Raw genomic sequence first — 18,043 nt, 5'->3', positions numbered from 1 at the left:
AATGTGTCAATGGATAAATAAATGGACAGATGATTAGATGCATGGATGGATATATAATTGGAAGGATGAATGGATGATCTGATAAAAGATGAATAACTAAATGAATGGATAAATTTGTTAAATGAATATATGGATGATATACAAATGTATGATTAAAGAATTTGACGGATGAATAGATGATTAGATGCTTTGATGCAAGGATGGATGGTTTGTATTTCCTAAAAGGAAAATTATACTTCTAAAATTTACTAGTCCTTATAACCCTACCTATCTTCGTATTCTCATAAATGCAAAGAAAAGAATTTGATAGAAAAAAAAGAGTTGTTCCCATGTGGAATCTAAAACAAAAACACTCTTTTTATAGAAAATATGTAATTGAAAAGCTTGTCACTGAATAGTCACATTTTTGTTGTAATGCCCTTAAATTTGACTAGGCACATGTCACGGGATGAAAATATGTAATTAAAAATAAAAGAAATAAACCAAGCCCTTTTTAGACACGAGGAAAGAACTCCAAAGACTTGGTGTGTTTTTATTTCTTTTGTTTATTTATTTATTGATTTTTTATGATACGCACTCACACCCCACACACACCTCGGCACTCACACCACATTGGGATTTCACCATCACGGATACTTGAACCCATAACCTCATACATGTTGAAACTCTCGTGAGTCCACCACTGAGGCATGAGTAAGAAAACTCCTTTTTGTTGGTTTGCCCTTAAATTAAGCTCGTGTGAATGTATGGGTAGAGCGAGGCATGAAATTTTTTATTTTTTAAAGGACTAGAAAATGAAATACCATATAAGAATTTTTCACACTGTCCATGGCAGGCTGAAGTTGTACACATGAAAAGAAAAAAGTTGTTTTTGTTTTTTTAATTTTTTTATTTTCCAAACAACATGTATTGTATATTATTTGGAAATACTTTTAACAATTTGAGGTGGACATCTTAAAAAGGCCTCCCCCATAGGAAAAGTGTTTTTACATGACTTTTACATTAGATTATAGGAAAAGAAGCAAAAGAGATAATAGTTATAGCATTCTCCGCTCGCCTATGCCGTCTTACATCATCGTTTGCGTGCTGCCTTTCACTAACATGTTGCCAGTCATGCACTTTACCCATGCCACACATGTAAGTAAATCATTACGTCGGAGTTTTTTTTTAGCCCTGTTGTGGGAAGCGGATTGGCTGGTGTACCAGCCACCACCGATCTGGTGTGGGTACGTGTCGCGCGAAGACGAGCTCTGCCCCTTTAGAGCTCCGAGTAGTACAATTCAAAGGATATCAAAGTTATATGGCTCCGAAATAATGTATTTATTATATCCACACCGTTCATCCATTTTACGAGATCATTTTAGGGCATTATACCAAAAAATGATTTATATCCAAAACTTAAGTGGACCGCACCATAAATAACGGTGGGACAATGATCATCACCATTACAACATTCATAGGGTCCACCATAACGTTTATTTTTCATACATTCTGTTCATAAGGTCGCACGGATCTGGATGAAGAGGAAAAACAAATATGATATTGATCTAAAACTTCTATGACCCCAAAAGGGTTTCAATTCTATACGGTCAATTCCCCATTTGTTTTTGCAGTATGGTCACTCGATCTTTGGATATATCTTATTTTTAGGCTCAAGCCGATGAGCTCTCCAAATGGATGGACGGTTTCGATATAACCCATACCCCATGATGGGACCCACAGAATTTGGTAACGTCAACACATCAGCCAGGTCGGTGGTGTGTGGTACAACAGCCAATCGGCTTCCCATCTTGTGGATGGGCTGTATCCTGGAAATCACACTCATCAGACAGTTGGCTATTCATCTGTTGAAACGGTGGCTAGGGCTGGCATTAGCTAGACAGCCCAGCTGTGTAGCGCGAGGACTTGCCCTAAAACTTGGGTTGCCCCCATTAGAGTATCAAAGCTAATTTTTTGATGGATTTGAGCTGCATGCATGCCCTGTGTATAGACGTATACAAGCTCCAAATTGGGGCGCAGATTAGCTACTGACAGGTTCCGTAGTGAGACTAGCTACTGAAGTGATGTCACCAACTTCCGTGGGCCCCACCATGATGTATGTTTTGTATCTACTCCTTTCATTCACTTGGAAAGATCATTTTAGGGCAAGATCCAAACAATGAGTTAAATCCAAAGCTCCAGTGGACTCAGGACAGAAAATAGTGGGACAATGACACCTATTGATGCTGTTTTCGGCTCGCCCCCTCAGTGATCCTGGAACCTGCACAAGTAGAAGGAAAAAGGTGACCCTGGTTTTGCCAGGGGACCCTTCGATGCTTAAGTCAGAATCTGGGTCTTCTTTTAAAGGTTTTTAGGACGAGAGTTTTTGCATACCTTTTACCATGAAGGTCGTTGTATTTATAGTAGTGTCGTACCCCATAGGGTTTCCGTAATCAGAGTACATTCCGTAATTAGAGTTGATCTCAATCTCTCCGTAATCCCTGATACTTCCAGATTCTCGGAGATCTTAATCTTATCTTCCAAAAATCTCGGGTAGAGATCCAGAGTTTTTCTACGTAACTTCCAGATATGAAGCGATATATCTCGGCCGACTCTTATCTCTTCAACACGGTCGTGCCGAGACAAGTTTTACGGATAATTCTCCGCTTACTCTATTGGTCGACTCCATCTTTGGGTCGGACTAAAGTTTGGATGGCTCTAGGGCCGATTGATCTTAAGTCAGTTTGGGCTTTCCTCTGTGAGGCTTTCGATTGAGCCTTGAGGTGCACTTCCTCCCTTAGAGGTTTCATTTTGTAGCTCAGGACACTCAGGCTACGGCCCGGCCAGGTACCTCACGATCCGAGCTGCGTCTCTCCATCTAGCGTTCTTATGGACTTTGGGCCTTATTCGGACTCGGCGTCCGATGAGTCCGAGCCATTGCTTCACTACTCTTCTGATCCTCAAGCCAACTCAAGGACTTATTATATTTTTCCCCCAACAGTAAGCCCCCTACTCTGTGCATCGCCTTAAGGCGATCGAGGAGTATTTCTGGATTGAGTCGGATTGCATTAGAGCCAAGTAATGATGAAACATTTTTTAAATGTGGGGCAATTTACACGACTTCCGAGATATGTCGCTTCGCTTGACCATGCGTCAATTCATTTATAGAGATTGCATGAGCCGAGCAGCCGTCGTTGCAGCGTCAGGGCGTATGAATGTCGGACACGTGGCAAAATATTCAGCGGCAACGCATGAGGAGTCACTACGTGTAAACTCGGGACACTCGAGGAGGCGTCGCTTTGGCTCCTCATTTAATGTTGGAGCCACATGACAGCTCTATAAAGGGGGTCACCCTAAACGAGCTTTTGCCATTTTCGTGCCTTCTTTCAATCTTCTCCTCGTGCCTTGTAACACCCTGATTCTCATAACCCGAGGACGGTCGCTCGAGTACGAGAACCCGTGAGTTACGTCATGAAGTAAAACTACCATTCAACTAACTGCCAACACAATTCATAGCAACAAGATATAACCATTGTATAAACTAACCAAAGGAGTTCAACATACGTGAATAAAAGTAAAGAAGTAAAGCAAGATCCCACAGCAGAGGATTTTTAATTACAATTCCCAAGCCAACAAAACTAAGATAATGTCTGAAAGCCTGAAAGTAGATAGATCCTATGTCATCAGTTGAGCTCCAATGGCTCAACCGTGTCGACATACTGTCTTTCCTCTCCGTGCTCCACTTCAGCTGAGGGGTATTGTCATAGGCACCATTTCCCTCCGTCATACCTGTATCTATTTGGTGCAACCGCACGATTGGGTGAGTGAAAACTCACTGAAAATTTTCCTCATAGATTCAACCATAACACATCATTCCAAAATAGGTTAACAAATCATATTCGATTCATAGGGCAATACAACTACGTATGCATATGCATGAATGTATGAATGTATGTTCAAAGTCACAGATCTGGGTATGCACATCCAACTGTCAAAAATAAAAGACCGCCTATGGTAGGTAGTCTACCTAGAAAAGGCCATGAAGGTGAGTGCGTCCAAGGATGACCTGACTCCTGGAATAATACGCGGGGTACACCTGAGGAGTGTCTAATCCCGGAATAGCCTCATGTAAAATAAGAGCTCCCAAGTAGCTCAAATGCACAAACTTTGGTCATTCAACTGATCTAACAGTAAATCGAGCAGAGTGTGGCTTACATTAAGTACTCGGAAAAGCTCACATGTCATGCGTGAATGTCATGCATCATGATACTCACGTACGTTCCATAGGATTGACAAGATTATTCTCACGTACATGATCAAGGTTCAACGGAGGCTATAAATGTAGTATATCATATCAAGTTCTCATAACATCCCACCAAAGGTGGCATTTCACACTTAGGCCTCATTATACGACATTGATACTAGATTGATACATCATGTCATATGTCGTTACTTGGTAGAATATAACTCCAAATTGGACCATTACTAACATGACTTAGAGAGTGCTATACCAAGTTCCAATCACATGTTTATCACATATAGAAAATCAAGTAAATGAGCATTTGCACATTAGCTCATACTCAACATAACCAATTAAGAATGAAAGAAATAGCGTACTACTCCAAGACTTCATATGCATTAGATTCAAATTAGAATGGTTCTAGCATGTGAAATGGATTATGGAGTGAACTTACCATTTAAATGAAAGCAAGATTTACTACTTCTTAACGTACTTACTGAAAGGTACATGTAACTAGGCCAAGAGTATGATATGAATTTCTACAAAATACCTTAGAGCAATGAGATATAAACATTTTCACTTGATTAGTGAAATTAATTCAAAGAAAGTAAGACTAACACATGCACAATTAATATCTCTACAATTACAAGCTTAACTCTATTTTTAGAATTTAATGCAATGAAGAAGCCATGGGGGATACCCCTCACCTTAGGTGGGTATTCCTCTGATTTGAAACGTTCTTATGAGGTGAGCGTAATGATCCTAAAAATCCAAGTAAGCAAAATCTTAATCTTTTAATTCCAACTCGCATATAGTGTAATGGTTACATAAACCTCCTGGTTGCACCTGCACGAAATGTTGTAAGACCTTGTGAGTCATGACCGAGTCGACCTAGTTGGGAATTGGACGAGTCAACTCACAACGAAGTAGGTGTTGGTTTTTACACCTGAATGACGATTGTTCACCGCTGTGGAAGGGTGGATGAGGTATGTTTTACCCTCAGTGTAGCTAGTTAAATGCCTCCCTGGATACCATTTTCTACCCATTATCATTGAGTTAACTTAGTTTAGTTACTAATAGTAGAGGTGAGAAGATGATTGAGCCCATTTACAAACTGTTGTTGGGTCAATCGACTCGGGGATTTTTTTGTTATCTTCGGGGCCTGTTTGGCTAGTTTCAAACGTGGGTTTCTGGAGGTAACACACTACTTGACTCAGTTGGGTAGAGTTAACCCATTAATGAGTTGAGTGTGATTCTCTAGTAAAAGACTGTGATTGGTGGAGGTACTTGAGTAAGGGTTGATTGTTGAAGGATATAGGACGTACTGTTGCTAGATCTGAGTTCGACTTGGTCAGGGAACTCGTTTCCAGACTCGATCCAGTTGATCAAGATTTTGTTCCAGTGAGTTTGGAGCAAGGTAGGCCTGACTCAGCAGGGAGCGAGTTGCATCATCTCACTAACGAGTTAAGCAGTTAATCGTGTAAATGGTTGGGTTTTGACATATCACCTGAATGGGGTCTGCTATTCTGATTCAATCAGAGTGGTGAGATGGGAATCCGGTTGAGTCAACTCACCACTGAGTTGAGATATCTGCTATGCATAGGCAGTAATGTCGGATGCCACATCTGATAGCCGTCCGATCTAGTTGACGGTGTAGAGCCGTTTTAGTCAGGTTTTACCAAACCAGAGCTGCAATACAAGGTTGGACGGTTTTCTAAAAGATGGAGCCATTTCGAAATAGCCGGATCTGCAACTGAGTGGGGACGGACCCGGACGGAGCTGGCTTTCTCTCACTATCTTCTTCTTCTCTTTCAGTTCTCCCTCCCTCTGCTAACTCTCAGAGCTGAATGACTCAGGCTGAGTCGAGTTGCTACAGTGGCATGCAACTCGCTCGGTTGCGCCCTCCATTCTCTCTATCTCTCCTTTCCTATTTCTTCTCTTTTTCCTTCCTTGAGAGTCACCCTAACACATGACTATTTATAGCCGTTTCCATTTCTGAAAATATTCACAGCTAATCAGAAGGATTAGTGTAGAGATAACATGCATTAGACGAGGACAGATTGCCATCAAGGTCTTCCCGTCAATTGGAACTTGAATGTGGGTCCCAGAGTTAAACTCTGATAAGCATTAAAGGGGATGGGCTACAAGATGGACGACTTAAGGGGATTTGAGGGATAGTTACTATTACGAAAAATGGGTCCCACAGTCGGTTTGAGGAAGATGGTAGGCTGATAATGGTGTCTTTGAGTGGGACGGTTGATTACTTGATCCGGGACGCTCAGATGGTCCAGATGATGCCCATCAGGCTTCTGGGTCACTACACGTTGTATATGCACAAGGTCTCGAGCTTACCTGGCTGTCCGGATCACCAGGTAGAAGCGCCTTTTAGGAAGCTTCCTCATCCAGACATCACGTTGGGGTGGTCTTGTTGTTCCATTGCTCGGGCGTCCCAGCGGACCACTTGATTTTAATCCCAACATAGATAATTGTCAATGGGGCCCACTGATCGCGATGGACGGCTTGGATGTGATGAGACCCAGCCACAATTGGCCCAAAAGGTGGCCAATCAGATGCAGATGGATGAAGTTTTGAAAATAGCAGCGGCGGGAAAATCGGATGAAATCCGACCCTTTTGGAAATTGTATCAGGTCAAACTCTATTTGACCCGGTACCTCGTTCTGTGTACAACGTGTGCAGACTACCAGTACATGCACATGGATTCAATGTGGGGTCCACTTGAAGTTTTAGGTCGATCCGTACCGTCTATCAGTCTTAAAGGGTCCCTAGATGCCTAAGGTTGGAGTTCTGGTAAGTTTTGATTGTTTGTGGTTGAGTTTTGAGTTATCTGTTCTTCATATAGGGCTTGTGAATTTCCCTGGGCTGAGGATCGGCCCACTTTTGTTTTTTGTAAGCTACTGTACTTAGAGATTTATGAGTGTTTGATCGTTCTCAGTTAAACTGTTTTTATTTATTTATTTATTTATTTTTCAAGTTTAAATTCACTATGGGAATTTGAGGGTCGTTACATGCCTTCTCTCATTCTCTCATAGATTCCGACACTGAAAACATTTGCGCCGCCGCCCGTTTCCGGCACTCTTGGATTTCTCTCGGTGAGCTCCTTCTTCATCCATTTATTTTCTTTTAACAATGTCAGGCCCCGCAAGCCCTAGGTAGGTAGAATACAGCGGTGAGGGTGAAGCGAGCGGCTTTTGGGCAGCTTCGGAATCACCCTCACTGTTGGCGGAGGTTGCTGGAGAGGCGGATCTCCTATTTTACCATTCGTAGAGGATTATAGACCCTTCGGCAAAGAGGCCAGTGGTGTCGGTGGAGGCATTGAATTCACTTCCTGAATGTATGGCCATTGGGGGCTCCTCGGTCGTTCTAACCCTGAGGAGGGTGGTGAGGAGAAAGTTGAGACCGAAGAGTGGGTTAAAGGATCCGTGCCTTCGGTGGTGACAGCAGAGGAGCTGTCTAAGATTCGGTCTGGATATCACATTCCGGACTTTGTCATTTTGACTCTCCCTCGGCTTGGAGAACTGTCCGACCAACCTCCACCTGGGGCAGTTGCGATTTTCCACGTCACACTACAATGCGGTCTTCCGTTGCCGCTTCAGAGGATTGCTCGGGAACTGCTGGGCAGTCTGGGTATAGCCCTGGGATAGGTTGTGCCGAACGGGTGAAGGGATTTGTTCAGATGTGCAATGCTGTGGGCCGAGATGCGGCAACCCAAGCTAAGTGTGAATGAATTTCTCCACTTATATCAAGTGCGGGCGCACACTTAACACACTGGCTGGTTCTTCTTCTGCTCTTAGCGGAACACCGGTGGGTCCTTAATAACTAACCCTCCTTCATCGAACAAGCACTGGAGGAATAGGTAGTTTTGAGCCCTCGGTAGGTGGGAGTCGGCTGAGACTGGACCTATCCGCCCCTTCGTCCTTCGAGTTTTTTGTGCGGCAAGTAGAGTTGATGTGATTTATCGCCTTTTACTTAGTGCATCTTCGCTGAATCATGGATGTGATTTCTTTATTTTTTAGCACTACCGAAGCATCCTCCGAACCTTGACTCGGGATCTCTGACTCGGATTTGGAGTTTCTGAGCCCTCGGCCCGGAGAGGAGATCTTGTAAGAGGCTTCTCTAGCTCGAGCTTTTTTTCGAGTGGGGTCTCGACTCCGCAGTGACCAGTGAGAAGTTTGTGTTCTTGTCTGTTTTTTATTTTTACCTGTTTGACGGTACCGACATTTATTTTCCTTCAAATGCAGACATGTCTGAGGCTCGACCCTCTCTTCGTCCCCAGTCTCAAATTTGAGCCCCGCCTCGTTCGGGCTCCCGGGCCTCGAAGAGGCACGAGGCGATCTCAAAGGGCCCGGCAAGGACCGCCCCTCCCGCTCCCTCGGCTATTATCGAGGTCGATGAAGGCACGGGGGTGGCGAAGGCGACAGAAATGGCCGCTCCAGAGGCGGGGGTAGCAGAGGCGATAGTGGCATCCTCTGAGCAGCCTCGGGAGGCTCCCGAGCCAGACCCGGTTGAGGCGCCTGTGGCTCTGAGAACTGAGGAGAGGGAGTCGCGGAGGATGGGAGTAGCTGAGGAAGAGAGGATAACCTTCCGCCAGAAGGTTGAAGAGATCCTTCCATGGGCGAGTCGGCAGATGTTCGCGGGAGAGTTCTTCGGCCTTCTGGAGTCGTCTTCCGTGGACAACACGCTCGGTAGGATCGGGACGCTGTTGCTCGAGGTAATATCGCCACTTTTCTCAGTCATTTTATTTTGGGCTTTCTTCTTTATTTTAAAAGAGCTTTTTTCCTTGTGCAGTTCGCTCCTTGCATGCTGAAGGCCCGTGCCGAAGTATCTGCCTTGGCTAGGCGAGCTATGGATGCGGAGGCTAGGCTGTCAGATGTTGAGACTCGGCAGTCGGAAGTAGAGGCTCGACAATCATTTGCTGAGTGTCAGGCTATCTTTGTGGAAGGCCAGCTCGAGGAGGCAAAGGTTGTTCTTGTGTCGGTCACGATGGAAAGAGACCGCGTGGCCTCGCGACTGGAGGAGCTTCATGAGCTTGCGAAGGGGACCAAGGCCGCCCTCGCGGCTGCAAAGGATGAGGCGGTGGAAGAGTTTTTCTCATCTTCAGCCTTCGAGGAGGAGCGAACTCTTCTCTATCGAGAGGGTTACGCAAAGTGTATCGAGGTGATGAAAGACACTTTTCCCCATCTAGATCTGTCCAGCTTTGACGAGGGTGAGTCGAGGTCCGGTGGTGAGGCAACAGTTGATCCCGTGGCATACACTTATGATGCCTCTACTACTGCTCCTGATGCAGCTCCATCAGCATCTCTTGGCTTAGCTCTTATTACGGAGGGCGAAGCCAAGCCCTGAAGTTAGTGTGATGGAGCAAAATTCCTTTTTGCTCCCCACATCTACTTTAGGCACTTCAAGCACACCGAGCTTCGAGGTCGAGCGAGTCAACAACGTCGAGCATTATATTTTACTGATATTTGAATGTTGAGCACTTATTGTTTTATCAATCCGACACAATTATAATTAGTGAACTGACTAATGTAACACTTTACTGATCAATGAATATATATTTTTTTACTTATTCAACATTCTACACTTTTTTTTTTGCAAGTGTTTAAACAACCGAGCTGAATATGATTTGCTTTTTAACCGAGCTAAGGATGATATATCTTGAGATGCTCGGCATTCCATGGGTGAGGCAGGAGCTGCCCTGTTAGGTCTTCCAGTCGATAAGTACCCAGTCGGACAGCGTTTGTGATTATGCAGGGGCCTTCCCAATTGGGGCCCAACGTTCCTGCTACGCCTTCCTTAGTATTCTGAAAAGTTCTTCGGAGGACTAAATCCCCTGCTTGAAATCGCCTAACTTTGACTCGGCGTTGCAAGACCAAGACACTAATTGTTAATAGGCGGCTATCTGAAGTCGAGCCAACTCTTTGATCTCGTCCAAGAGGTTGAGGTTGAGCAACTCTTCATTGTTTTGCTCGTCAAACGAACTTACTCGGGCAGTAGGTAGGCCGATCTCCACATGGACGACTGCTTCCGAGCCATAGGCTAGTGAGAATGGGGTTTCTCCCATCGCAGTTCGGGCTGTGGTTCGGTATGCCCATAGAACTTTGGGAAGTTTTTCAGCCCATGCTCCTTTAGATTGGTCCAACTTAGTTCGAAGGTACTATTTTATAACCTTGTTGACGATTTCGACCTGTCCGTTCACCTGTGTATGACGCAGGGACGAGTAAACGTTTTTGATTCCTAGATTTCGGCACATTTCCTGATACTGCCTGTTGTCGAACTGTTTCCCGTTGTCGGAGATAATAGTCCGAGGCATCCCGAATCGACAGATGATGTTTTTCCAAACAAAGTTTGTGATTTTTTGCTCAGTTATCTTGGCTAGGGGCTTGGCCTCGGCCCACTTGGTGAAATAATCGATGACGATGATGGTGAACTTGGCCTGATCTTTCCCTAGAGGGAACGGCCCGATGATGTCGATTCCCCACTGGGCAAAAGGCCAAGGTCCGGTCATTAGCGTCAGCTCTTCAGGTGGTTGTCGAGGGATGGTAGCAAATCTCTGGCATTTATTGCAACCGTGAACGAGTTTCCAAGCATCTTGCTGAATGGTTGGCCAATAATATCCTTGTCAAATGACATTAAGAGCCGGGGCTCGGTTGCCCAAGTGATTATCGCAGATGCCTTCATGAATTTTACGCAGAACGTAGTCGGCTTCACTCGGTTTCAGGCATCGTAGGAGGGGTGCATATTATCCTTTCTTGTACAGTACGTCATTAAGCATGGTATAGTGGGCAACACGATTGTTCAGTTGTCGAGCCTTGGCTCGATCTTTAAGGAGTTCGCCGGTCTCAAAGTATTTGACGATTGAGTCGACCTAAGATGGTTCAGAATCGATGGGGAGCAAGGTGAAAGATTCATTTCCCCCGAAAGTTGGCTCGGCCATGAATTTGATAGGAACGGACCTAGGGATATCATCTTCGTCAGTTGAAGCAAGTTTTGTTAGGAGGTCGGCTTTGGCATTCTCGGCCCTTGGGATCCGGGTAACAGAACATTGGCGGAACCCGACGATCATCTCTTTGGCCTTTATAAGATAGGCTTTTAGCCTTTCCTTCCTAGCTTGATATATGTCGGTTACTGATTGACGACTAGTTGAGAGTCGCTATACACATTTAGATGAGTGACCCCTAAACTGGCCGCTAGCTGGAGTCTTAGGAGCATAGCTTCATATTCGACTATATTGTTGGAAGCCTGAAATTCAAGTCTCAAGGCATATTGAATAGTTGTGTGATCAGGAGTTTCCAGGACTACCCCTACCCCGCTTGCCTTGGAGTTGGATGAACCATCAACGTAGAGAGACCAAAAGAGGTGGGCGGGAGGAAAGTGATCGGACGATACTTCTGAGTCAGTGACAGAAATTTTGGTTTGTACTATGACTTCGACGATAAAGTCTACCACGGCTTGTCCCTTAATTGCGATCTGGGGCTTGTAATGGATGTCCAATTCACTAAGATTGATTGCCCATTTCGTAAGTCGACCTGAAGACTCTAGTTTTTGTAGTATCTGGCGTAAAGGCTGGTCGGTCCTGACAATGATCGAGTGAGCCTGGAAATATGGCTGTAAACGTCGGGATGATATAACCAGCGCTAAGGCCACTTTTTCTAGGGTTGGATATCTCGTTTCTGCTGGGACGAGAGTCTTTCTAATGTAATAAACGAGGAGTTGTTTGCCTTCATGCTCACGGATCAGGGCCGAGCTTACTGCTACGTTGAATACTGCTAGATAAATCAGTAATGGCTCGCCTGGCTCGGGCTTAGAAAGCAATGGTGGCGATCCTAAATATTCTTTGATTTGCTGGAGAGCGCCTTCGCATTCTTCTGTCCAGTCAACAATTTGCCGACCCTTCAGCTGTCTGAAGAAGGGGAGACACCTGTTGGTAGCTCGGGACACGAAGCCATTTAGGGCTGCTATCCTTCCAGTCAATTGTTGAACATCTTTGATCGTCTTGGGGGACTCCATGTCGAGTAGAGCTTTGATCTTTTCCGGGTTAGCTTTAACCCCCATTGGCTGACTAAGAATCCGAGGAATTTACCCGAGCCCACACCAAATGCGCATTTGCTCGGGTTAAGCTTCATCTTATACTTTCGTAAGATGAGGAACATTTCCTTTAGATCGGCTATATGGTCGGTCGCTTTAATGTTTTTTACGAGCATGTCATCGATGTAGACCTCCATTATTCATCCTATGAGTCGGGTGAACATTTTGTTGACCAATCTTTGATAGGTTGCTCCAGCGTTTTTCAATCCAAACGGCATTACTCTGTAACAATAAAGACTTTTGTCAGTGACAAAGGTAGTTTTTGATTTATCAGATTGGTGCATTATAATTTAATTATAACCTGAGTAAGCGTCTATTAAGCTAAGTAATTCATGACCCGCAGTGCTATCAACCAGCTGATCAATCCGAGAAAGGGGAAAACTATTTTTAAGGCAAGCTTTATTTAAGTTAGAAAACTATCTTTAGGGCAAGTTTTATTTAAGTTAGTATAATCTATACAGACTCGCCACTTCCCATTAGCCTTCTTAACCAAACAACGTTGGCCACCCATTCGGGGTAATATATTTCTTCAATGAAGTTGGCTTTGAGGAGTTTTCTAACCTCTTCTTCGATTACGGCGTATCTCTCAGGGCTGAGGGCATGCCATTTCTGACAGATCGGTTTGTAAGTTGGGTCGATATTAAGTCAGTGAGTCATGACTGAAGGGTCAATACCAGGCATGTCTTCATGAGTCCACGCAAAGACGTTAGCATACCGGCGTAGCAGGGCTATCAGCTTTTCTTTTAATAGCATAATCAGAGACGATCAAATCTGGACGATCTTCGAAAGGTCCGACTCATTCAAAGGCACTTGGATGAGATCTTTCATGGGCTTGCCGCGGCTGGAGATTCGTCACGCAGATCCAGGGTTTCGATCGTCGTGACCTTTGCGGGTACTCGCAGGGTGGTAACATAACATCATCGAGCGTCGTGCTGGTCTCCTTTTACCACCTCGATGCCATTCTCAGTTGGAAACTTCATGGACAGTTGATAGGTTGAGACGATGGCTCGGAGGAGACAGAGAGAAGGTCAACCGAGGATAGCATTATAAACAGAAGACTAATTGACTACCAAAAAGTCGATCATAACAGTGGCTTAACTTAACGTCTCCCCGGCAGTGAGCGGGAGGCGAATTTCTCCTTTGGGAAGAATTGGTTCACCTAAAAATCCGATCAACGAAGTCCTTATGGGCCTCAGAGCCGATCGTTCGGCGCCCATCTTGTTGAATGCTTGTGTAAACAGTACGTCCGCAGATGAACCCGTGTCGATAAGAACTCTGAAGACTCGGTGGTTTACGATAGTGACAGTGACGACTAGAGCGTCATCATGTGGATAATGAATGCCCCTCGTGTCTTCCTCAGTAAATGCTACACTGTACTTCTCGAGCTTTCTTTCCTTCGGAGGCCGAGTCAAAACTATAATTTCGGACTCAGGCCGACCAACATTTCTCGCATGGTTTTTTCGGATGTTATTTGAGTCACCTCCACCCAAATGACCACCGATAATAGTCCAGATATCCTAAGTGGGTCGGTTATCGTTTGGACATTCTTCCGTGGTTCTGACTCTAGGGTTGACATGCTCGCTCTCGGATGAGCCTCTCAATCTCCTGCTTTAGATTATAGCAGTCACTCGTGTTATGTTCATGATCACGATGGAAATGACAGTACTTACTCTTATTCCATCGGTTCGGATTACTCCGGAGTCTATCTGTCCAGTTGACGAATCCTTCGCCTTTGATCTCCATCAATACCTGCTCTCATGACTGATTGAACGGAATGTGCATCGAAAATTTGGGATCAGGCCGTTTTCCTGACCTACGTTTATGGCAAGACCGATCATCTTTTCACTTTTTACTACTAGCCGAGTCAACTTCCTTTTTGGCTGACTCTTTGGCTAAGGTTTTTGTGTTTTGAGCTACCTCACGCTGGATTCGAGTTTCTTCGGTATCTGTATATTTATCTGACCGAGCCATGAATTCAGCCAGAGTAGCGGGCGAGTTCTTGTCCAAAGATACAAGAAACGGCCTGTCTCTGACACCTTGCATGATAGAATTGAGAGTTGTCTCGTCCGAGTGCTTCCAGACTTGGAGCGACTTAAAATTGAAGTGCTTGATATAATCGTTAAGTAGCTCTCCCTCCTTTTGAATTATATTGTTCAGGTGCGCAGATGATTTCAATTTTTTCTTCCCGTTAATGAAATTGGCGAGGAAAGCGTCGCCGAGTTTGGTAAACGAGCTAATGGACTTTGGTTTCAACTGTTTGAACCATAGCCGAGCTACGTCGGCTAAAATGAGAGAAAAAGTCCGACACATCACGGCGTCCGAGGCATCATGTAACTCCATATAAGTCTAAAAGGACTCAATGTGCTTGGTTGGATCAGTTTTGCCGGTGAAAGGCGGGATTTGAGGAAGGCGGAATCGCTCCGATAACTGAGCTCGTATGATTTCCTCCGTGAACGGGGACACCTTTGCCTCGGGTCCCGTTTGATTGGTGTAGCGGATTTGCTTCATATTTGCGATTTCCTCTCGCACTTCTTTTCACAGGTCCTGCATCTCAGCCTTCCAAGGTTGTCACTATCAGCCGTACCCTCAACCGGGGGCCTGTTGCACCTTCTCCGATCTATTTCGTATCGTAAATCGGTGGCGAGCAGCGGAGCGGTCATGGAGATATGGGACAGCGCCGGCTCAACTGAAACCTGGTGTTGGCTTTGCTGAGGGATAGTTCGTGGTGTGACGGGCTGAGGATCGACGAATTGTGGCTGGGTATTATTTTAAGGCATGAGCACAAAAATGAGGCAGATCCGACGCTCAAGTGGACCACGCCAAATAATAAGCCTGGTTGTATTAAAAATGCACAAAGCATTAAATGTCAGTTGCATTAAATGCAAGAGTCATTTGTGGTGTGGTCCATTTAACCGTTGGATCTGCTTCATTTTTGTTTTTAAGCTTAAAATAATCTCAGAAAATGGATAGACGGCTTAGATGTACAGATACATCACGGTGGGCCTGCCCACAGAACCGCCCGTTCGGAGCTAGGGACGGGCGGGGTAGTACGCAATCCGCGTCGTAGGCATCAGTCGTATGGTACAAGTAATTTAAACTCTATCTACCACGTGGCATCACTTACAATAGCCACGTGTCAACCCCACAAGCCTATAAATAGGCGAAACAACATGGCCCAATTGCAACTACGATATCTATTACTGTCATTATTTGTTTCGTCTCTATTGAAAGATGGTGAGAGTGACAAGTTGTTTGAGCTATCTATGGCTGCTCGTAGCCGTACCATCGGCTGTCATCGCTCAAAGCTCGCCCAACACGAATCCCGCTGTACTCGATGTCGCCGGGCAGCCGTTGTTACCCGGCGTGGAGTATTACGTCTTGCCGGATACGCAACGTGGAGCTACCGGTGGCGGTCTGACCCTCATTAACCGCAATGAATCCTGCCCATTGTATGTAGGCCAGCATTCCAGAAGCTCAACCGGTCTACCGGTCATATTCACGCCTTTCTTTGCCAGTGAGACGGTTATATATGAGGATGCAGATTTCACCGTCCAATTCGCAGCAGTTACAATATGTGCGCAGTCCACACAGTGGGAACTCGATGAATCTGAACTGTCAAACGGATCTGTACTTATAAGGACTGGAACAGATCCCCTTTACCTTAGGATTCCGACGAAAGAAACGGACGGCGATGGTTACAGGCTGTATTTTTGTCCCACCACTGTTTGTCCAATTTGTAAATATAACTGTGGAAATGTTACTGTTGTGAATGAGGATGGGAAGAGATTGCTGGCGTTGTATGGTCCAGCTCTTCCTGTTGTGTTTAGGAGGGCTTGAATGAAGCTACATGTATAGTGGTTAGATTGTCCATCTGATGGGGGCCACTGTTTGGTGGTGACATTGTTCATCTGGTGGGCCCAATGGTGTCGTATTTGAAATATAGTGAATAAAGCTCTTGTAATAGTTAATGGCATTGTCTTCTAATTAATAAAGAAAAAAGTATGTTTGTGTTTGTCTTCTCTCTTATTATTTTCTTCTAGGAGTGCGTTTTGCCTGTCTCGACTTTAGGATCCAAGAGGTGTTGTTACTCACTGGGACCCACATGGTAGATGGTCCAAGGAAACGGATTGGCTACTCCCCCTGCCACCAGCCACTGGCAGGTGGTCGGTGCTCTGGGAGCCCCACCATGATGTATGTGCTTCATCCATGCCGTCCATCTATTTTTCTAGATCATTTTATGGTATGAGACCAAAATTTAGGTATATCCCAATCTCAACTGGACCACATTACAGGAAACAGTGTTGAATGAACGTCGACCATTAAAATTTTTTTGGGGGCCATAAAAGTTTTGGATCAAGCTGATCTTTGTTTTTTGCCCTTCGTCTGGGTCTTTATGACCTAATCAACAGATTGGATGTCAAATAAACACTACAGTGGGCCTTAGGAGGATTTTAATGTTGGATATCCAAACACTATTGTTTTCCTGTGGTGTGGTCCAACTGAGATTTATATCCCTCTCATTTTTGGAATCAAGCCCTTAAATGATCTGTAAAAATGGATGAACGGAATGGATGAAACACATACATCGTGGTGGGGCCCACAGTGCAGTGACCACCAGCCACCGGGCTGGTGGGAGGGGGAGTAGCCAATCCGTTTCCATGGTCCAATGATTTGAACGGTCTATGTTCTAGATATTGCCGTAAATAAGCTGTTGTCCCACAATGACACGTCAATGATTATCCTTACCATTGACTTTTAGAGATGAAGGCTACCCATTGAAAATTCTATTTTCCTTTTCTAAATTTCTCTTTCAATTAACGTCAAGGGCCCATTTGGATTCAGCATTACAGTCATAATTAGCTGTAAATGAGTAATGATTGTCGTAACTATAGTTGAAAGTACAACTGGATATTTGTTGTAAGTTATACTACTCTCGCAAGGTCAACTTTCCATGGATATTCATGTGAACACTACAGCAGTTGTATGCACGTGGATGTAAATTTTTTAATATATGATATTTCCACGCTGCCCATCCTTTTTACAATATTATTTTAAGTATTGCATGCATGTGCTAGCTTTGTGGAGAAAAAGAGTAGCATGGAAGGTCAAGTGGATCAGAAAAGGAAAGTTTTCGTGTCTAATTTATATATATATAAAACGTGACACATATACATTTTTAACATGGTTGGTTAAAAGAAGGTGGACCGTAAGATGATCATTACTTTTGATCCGGGTATTGTTACGGCAGACCAAACCAAGTATTAAGAACCAAAACAGTATGAGAACTCAAGGATGAGTTTTTTTGAAGTGGAGGGACTAATGTAGAGGGGGTCGTGGATACTTTCATGACCAAGATAGACCAGAGAAGACCTGATTGGAAGTGAAAGTCATTAAGATCATTAGAACTTTAAAATAGGCATATCTTGCAAATTGGAATGTGTTACTCGATGTACGATATATAATTTTGGGCTAGGATGAGTAACTTTAGCCAACTAACCCCGCTATGCCGGGTTGCCCATGCCAAATTTGCAAGATTTTATCATACCAACGGTTGAATTCCATGTTTATTTTCATTTTTATTATTTTTATTAAGTTTTAGTTTAATTATAATTCTTCATCTGTTGGGCTTTAGGAGTTGTGTCCAACATAAAGAAAAGTGCTTAAAATAATTAGGAGAATAATGTGGTTTAGCCACATACGACACTTATTATAAATAAATTA

At 44.3% G+C, this 18,043-nt stretch overlaps 1 protein-coding gene across 1 annotated transcript; it reads left to right on the top strand.

The window, feature by feature from the left end:
• The first annotated feature begins 15,553 nt into the window (after window positions 1-15,553).
• LOC131224660 (kunitz type trypsin inhibitor 104-like) lies at window positions 15,554-16,159 on the top strand. The gene has a single exon (XM_058219939.1). The coding sequence runs from the start codon at window positions 15,554-15,556 to the stop codon at window positions 16,157-16,159; it is 606 nt and encodes a 201-aa protein (XP_058075922.1).
• Window positions 16,160-18,043: the final 1,884 nt, after the last annotated feature.

The sequence above is a fragment of the Magnolia sinica genome, chromosome 2, assembly GCF_029962835.1.
Source record: "Magnolia sinica isolate HGM2019 chromosome 2, MsV1, whole genome shotgun sequence".
Taxonomy (NCBI): Eukaryota; Viridiplantae; Streptophyta; class Magnoliopsida; order Magnoliales; family Magnoliaceae; genus Magnolia; species Magnolia sinica.
This window is presented reverse-complemented; position numbering and strand designations above follow the sequence as displayed.

What these genes read in the sequence shown, in the direction of transcription:
- LOC131224660 (XM_058219939.1), top strand. Translation starts at nt 15,554, where the DNA reads ATGGTGAGAGTGACAAGTTGTTTGAGCTATCTATGGCTGCTCGTAGCC.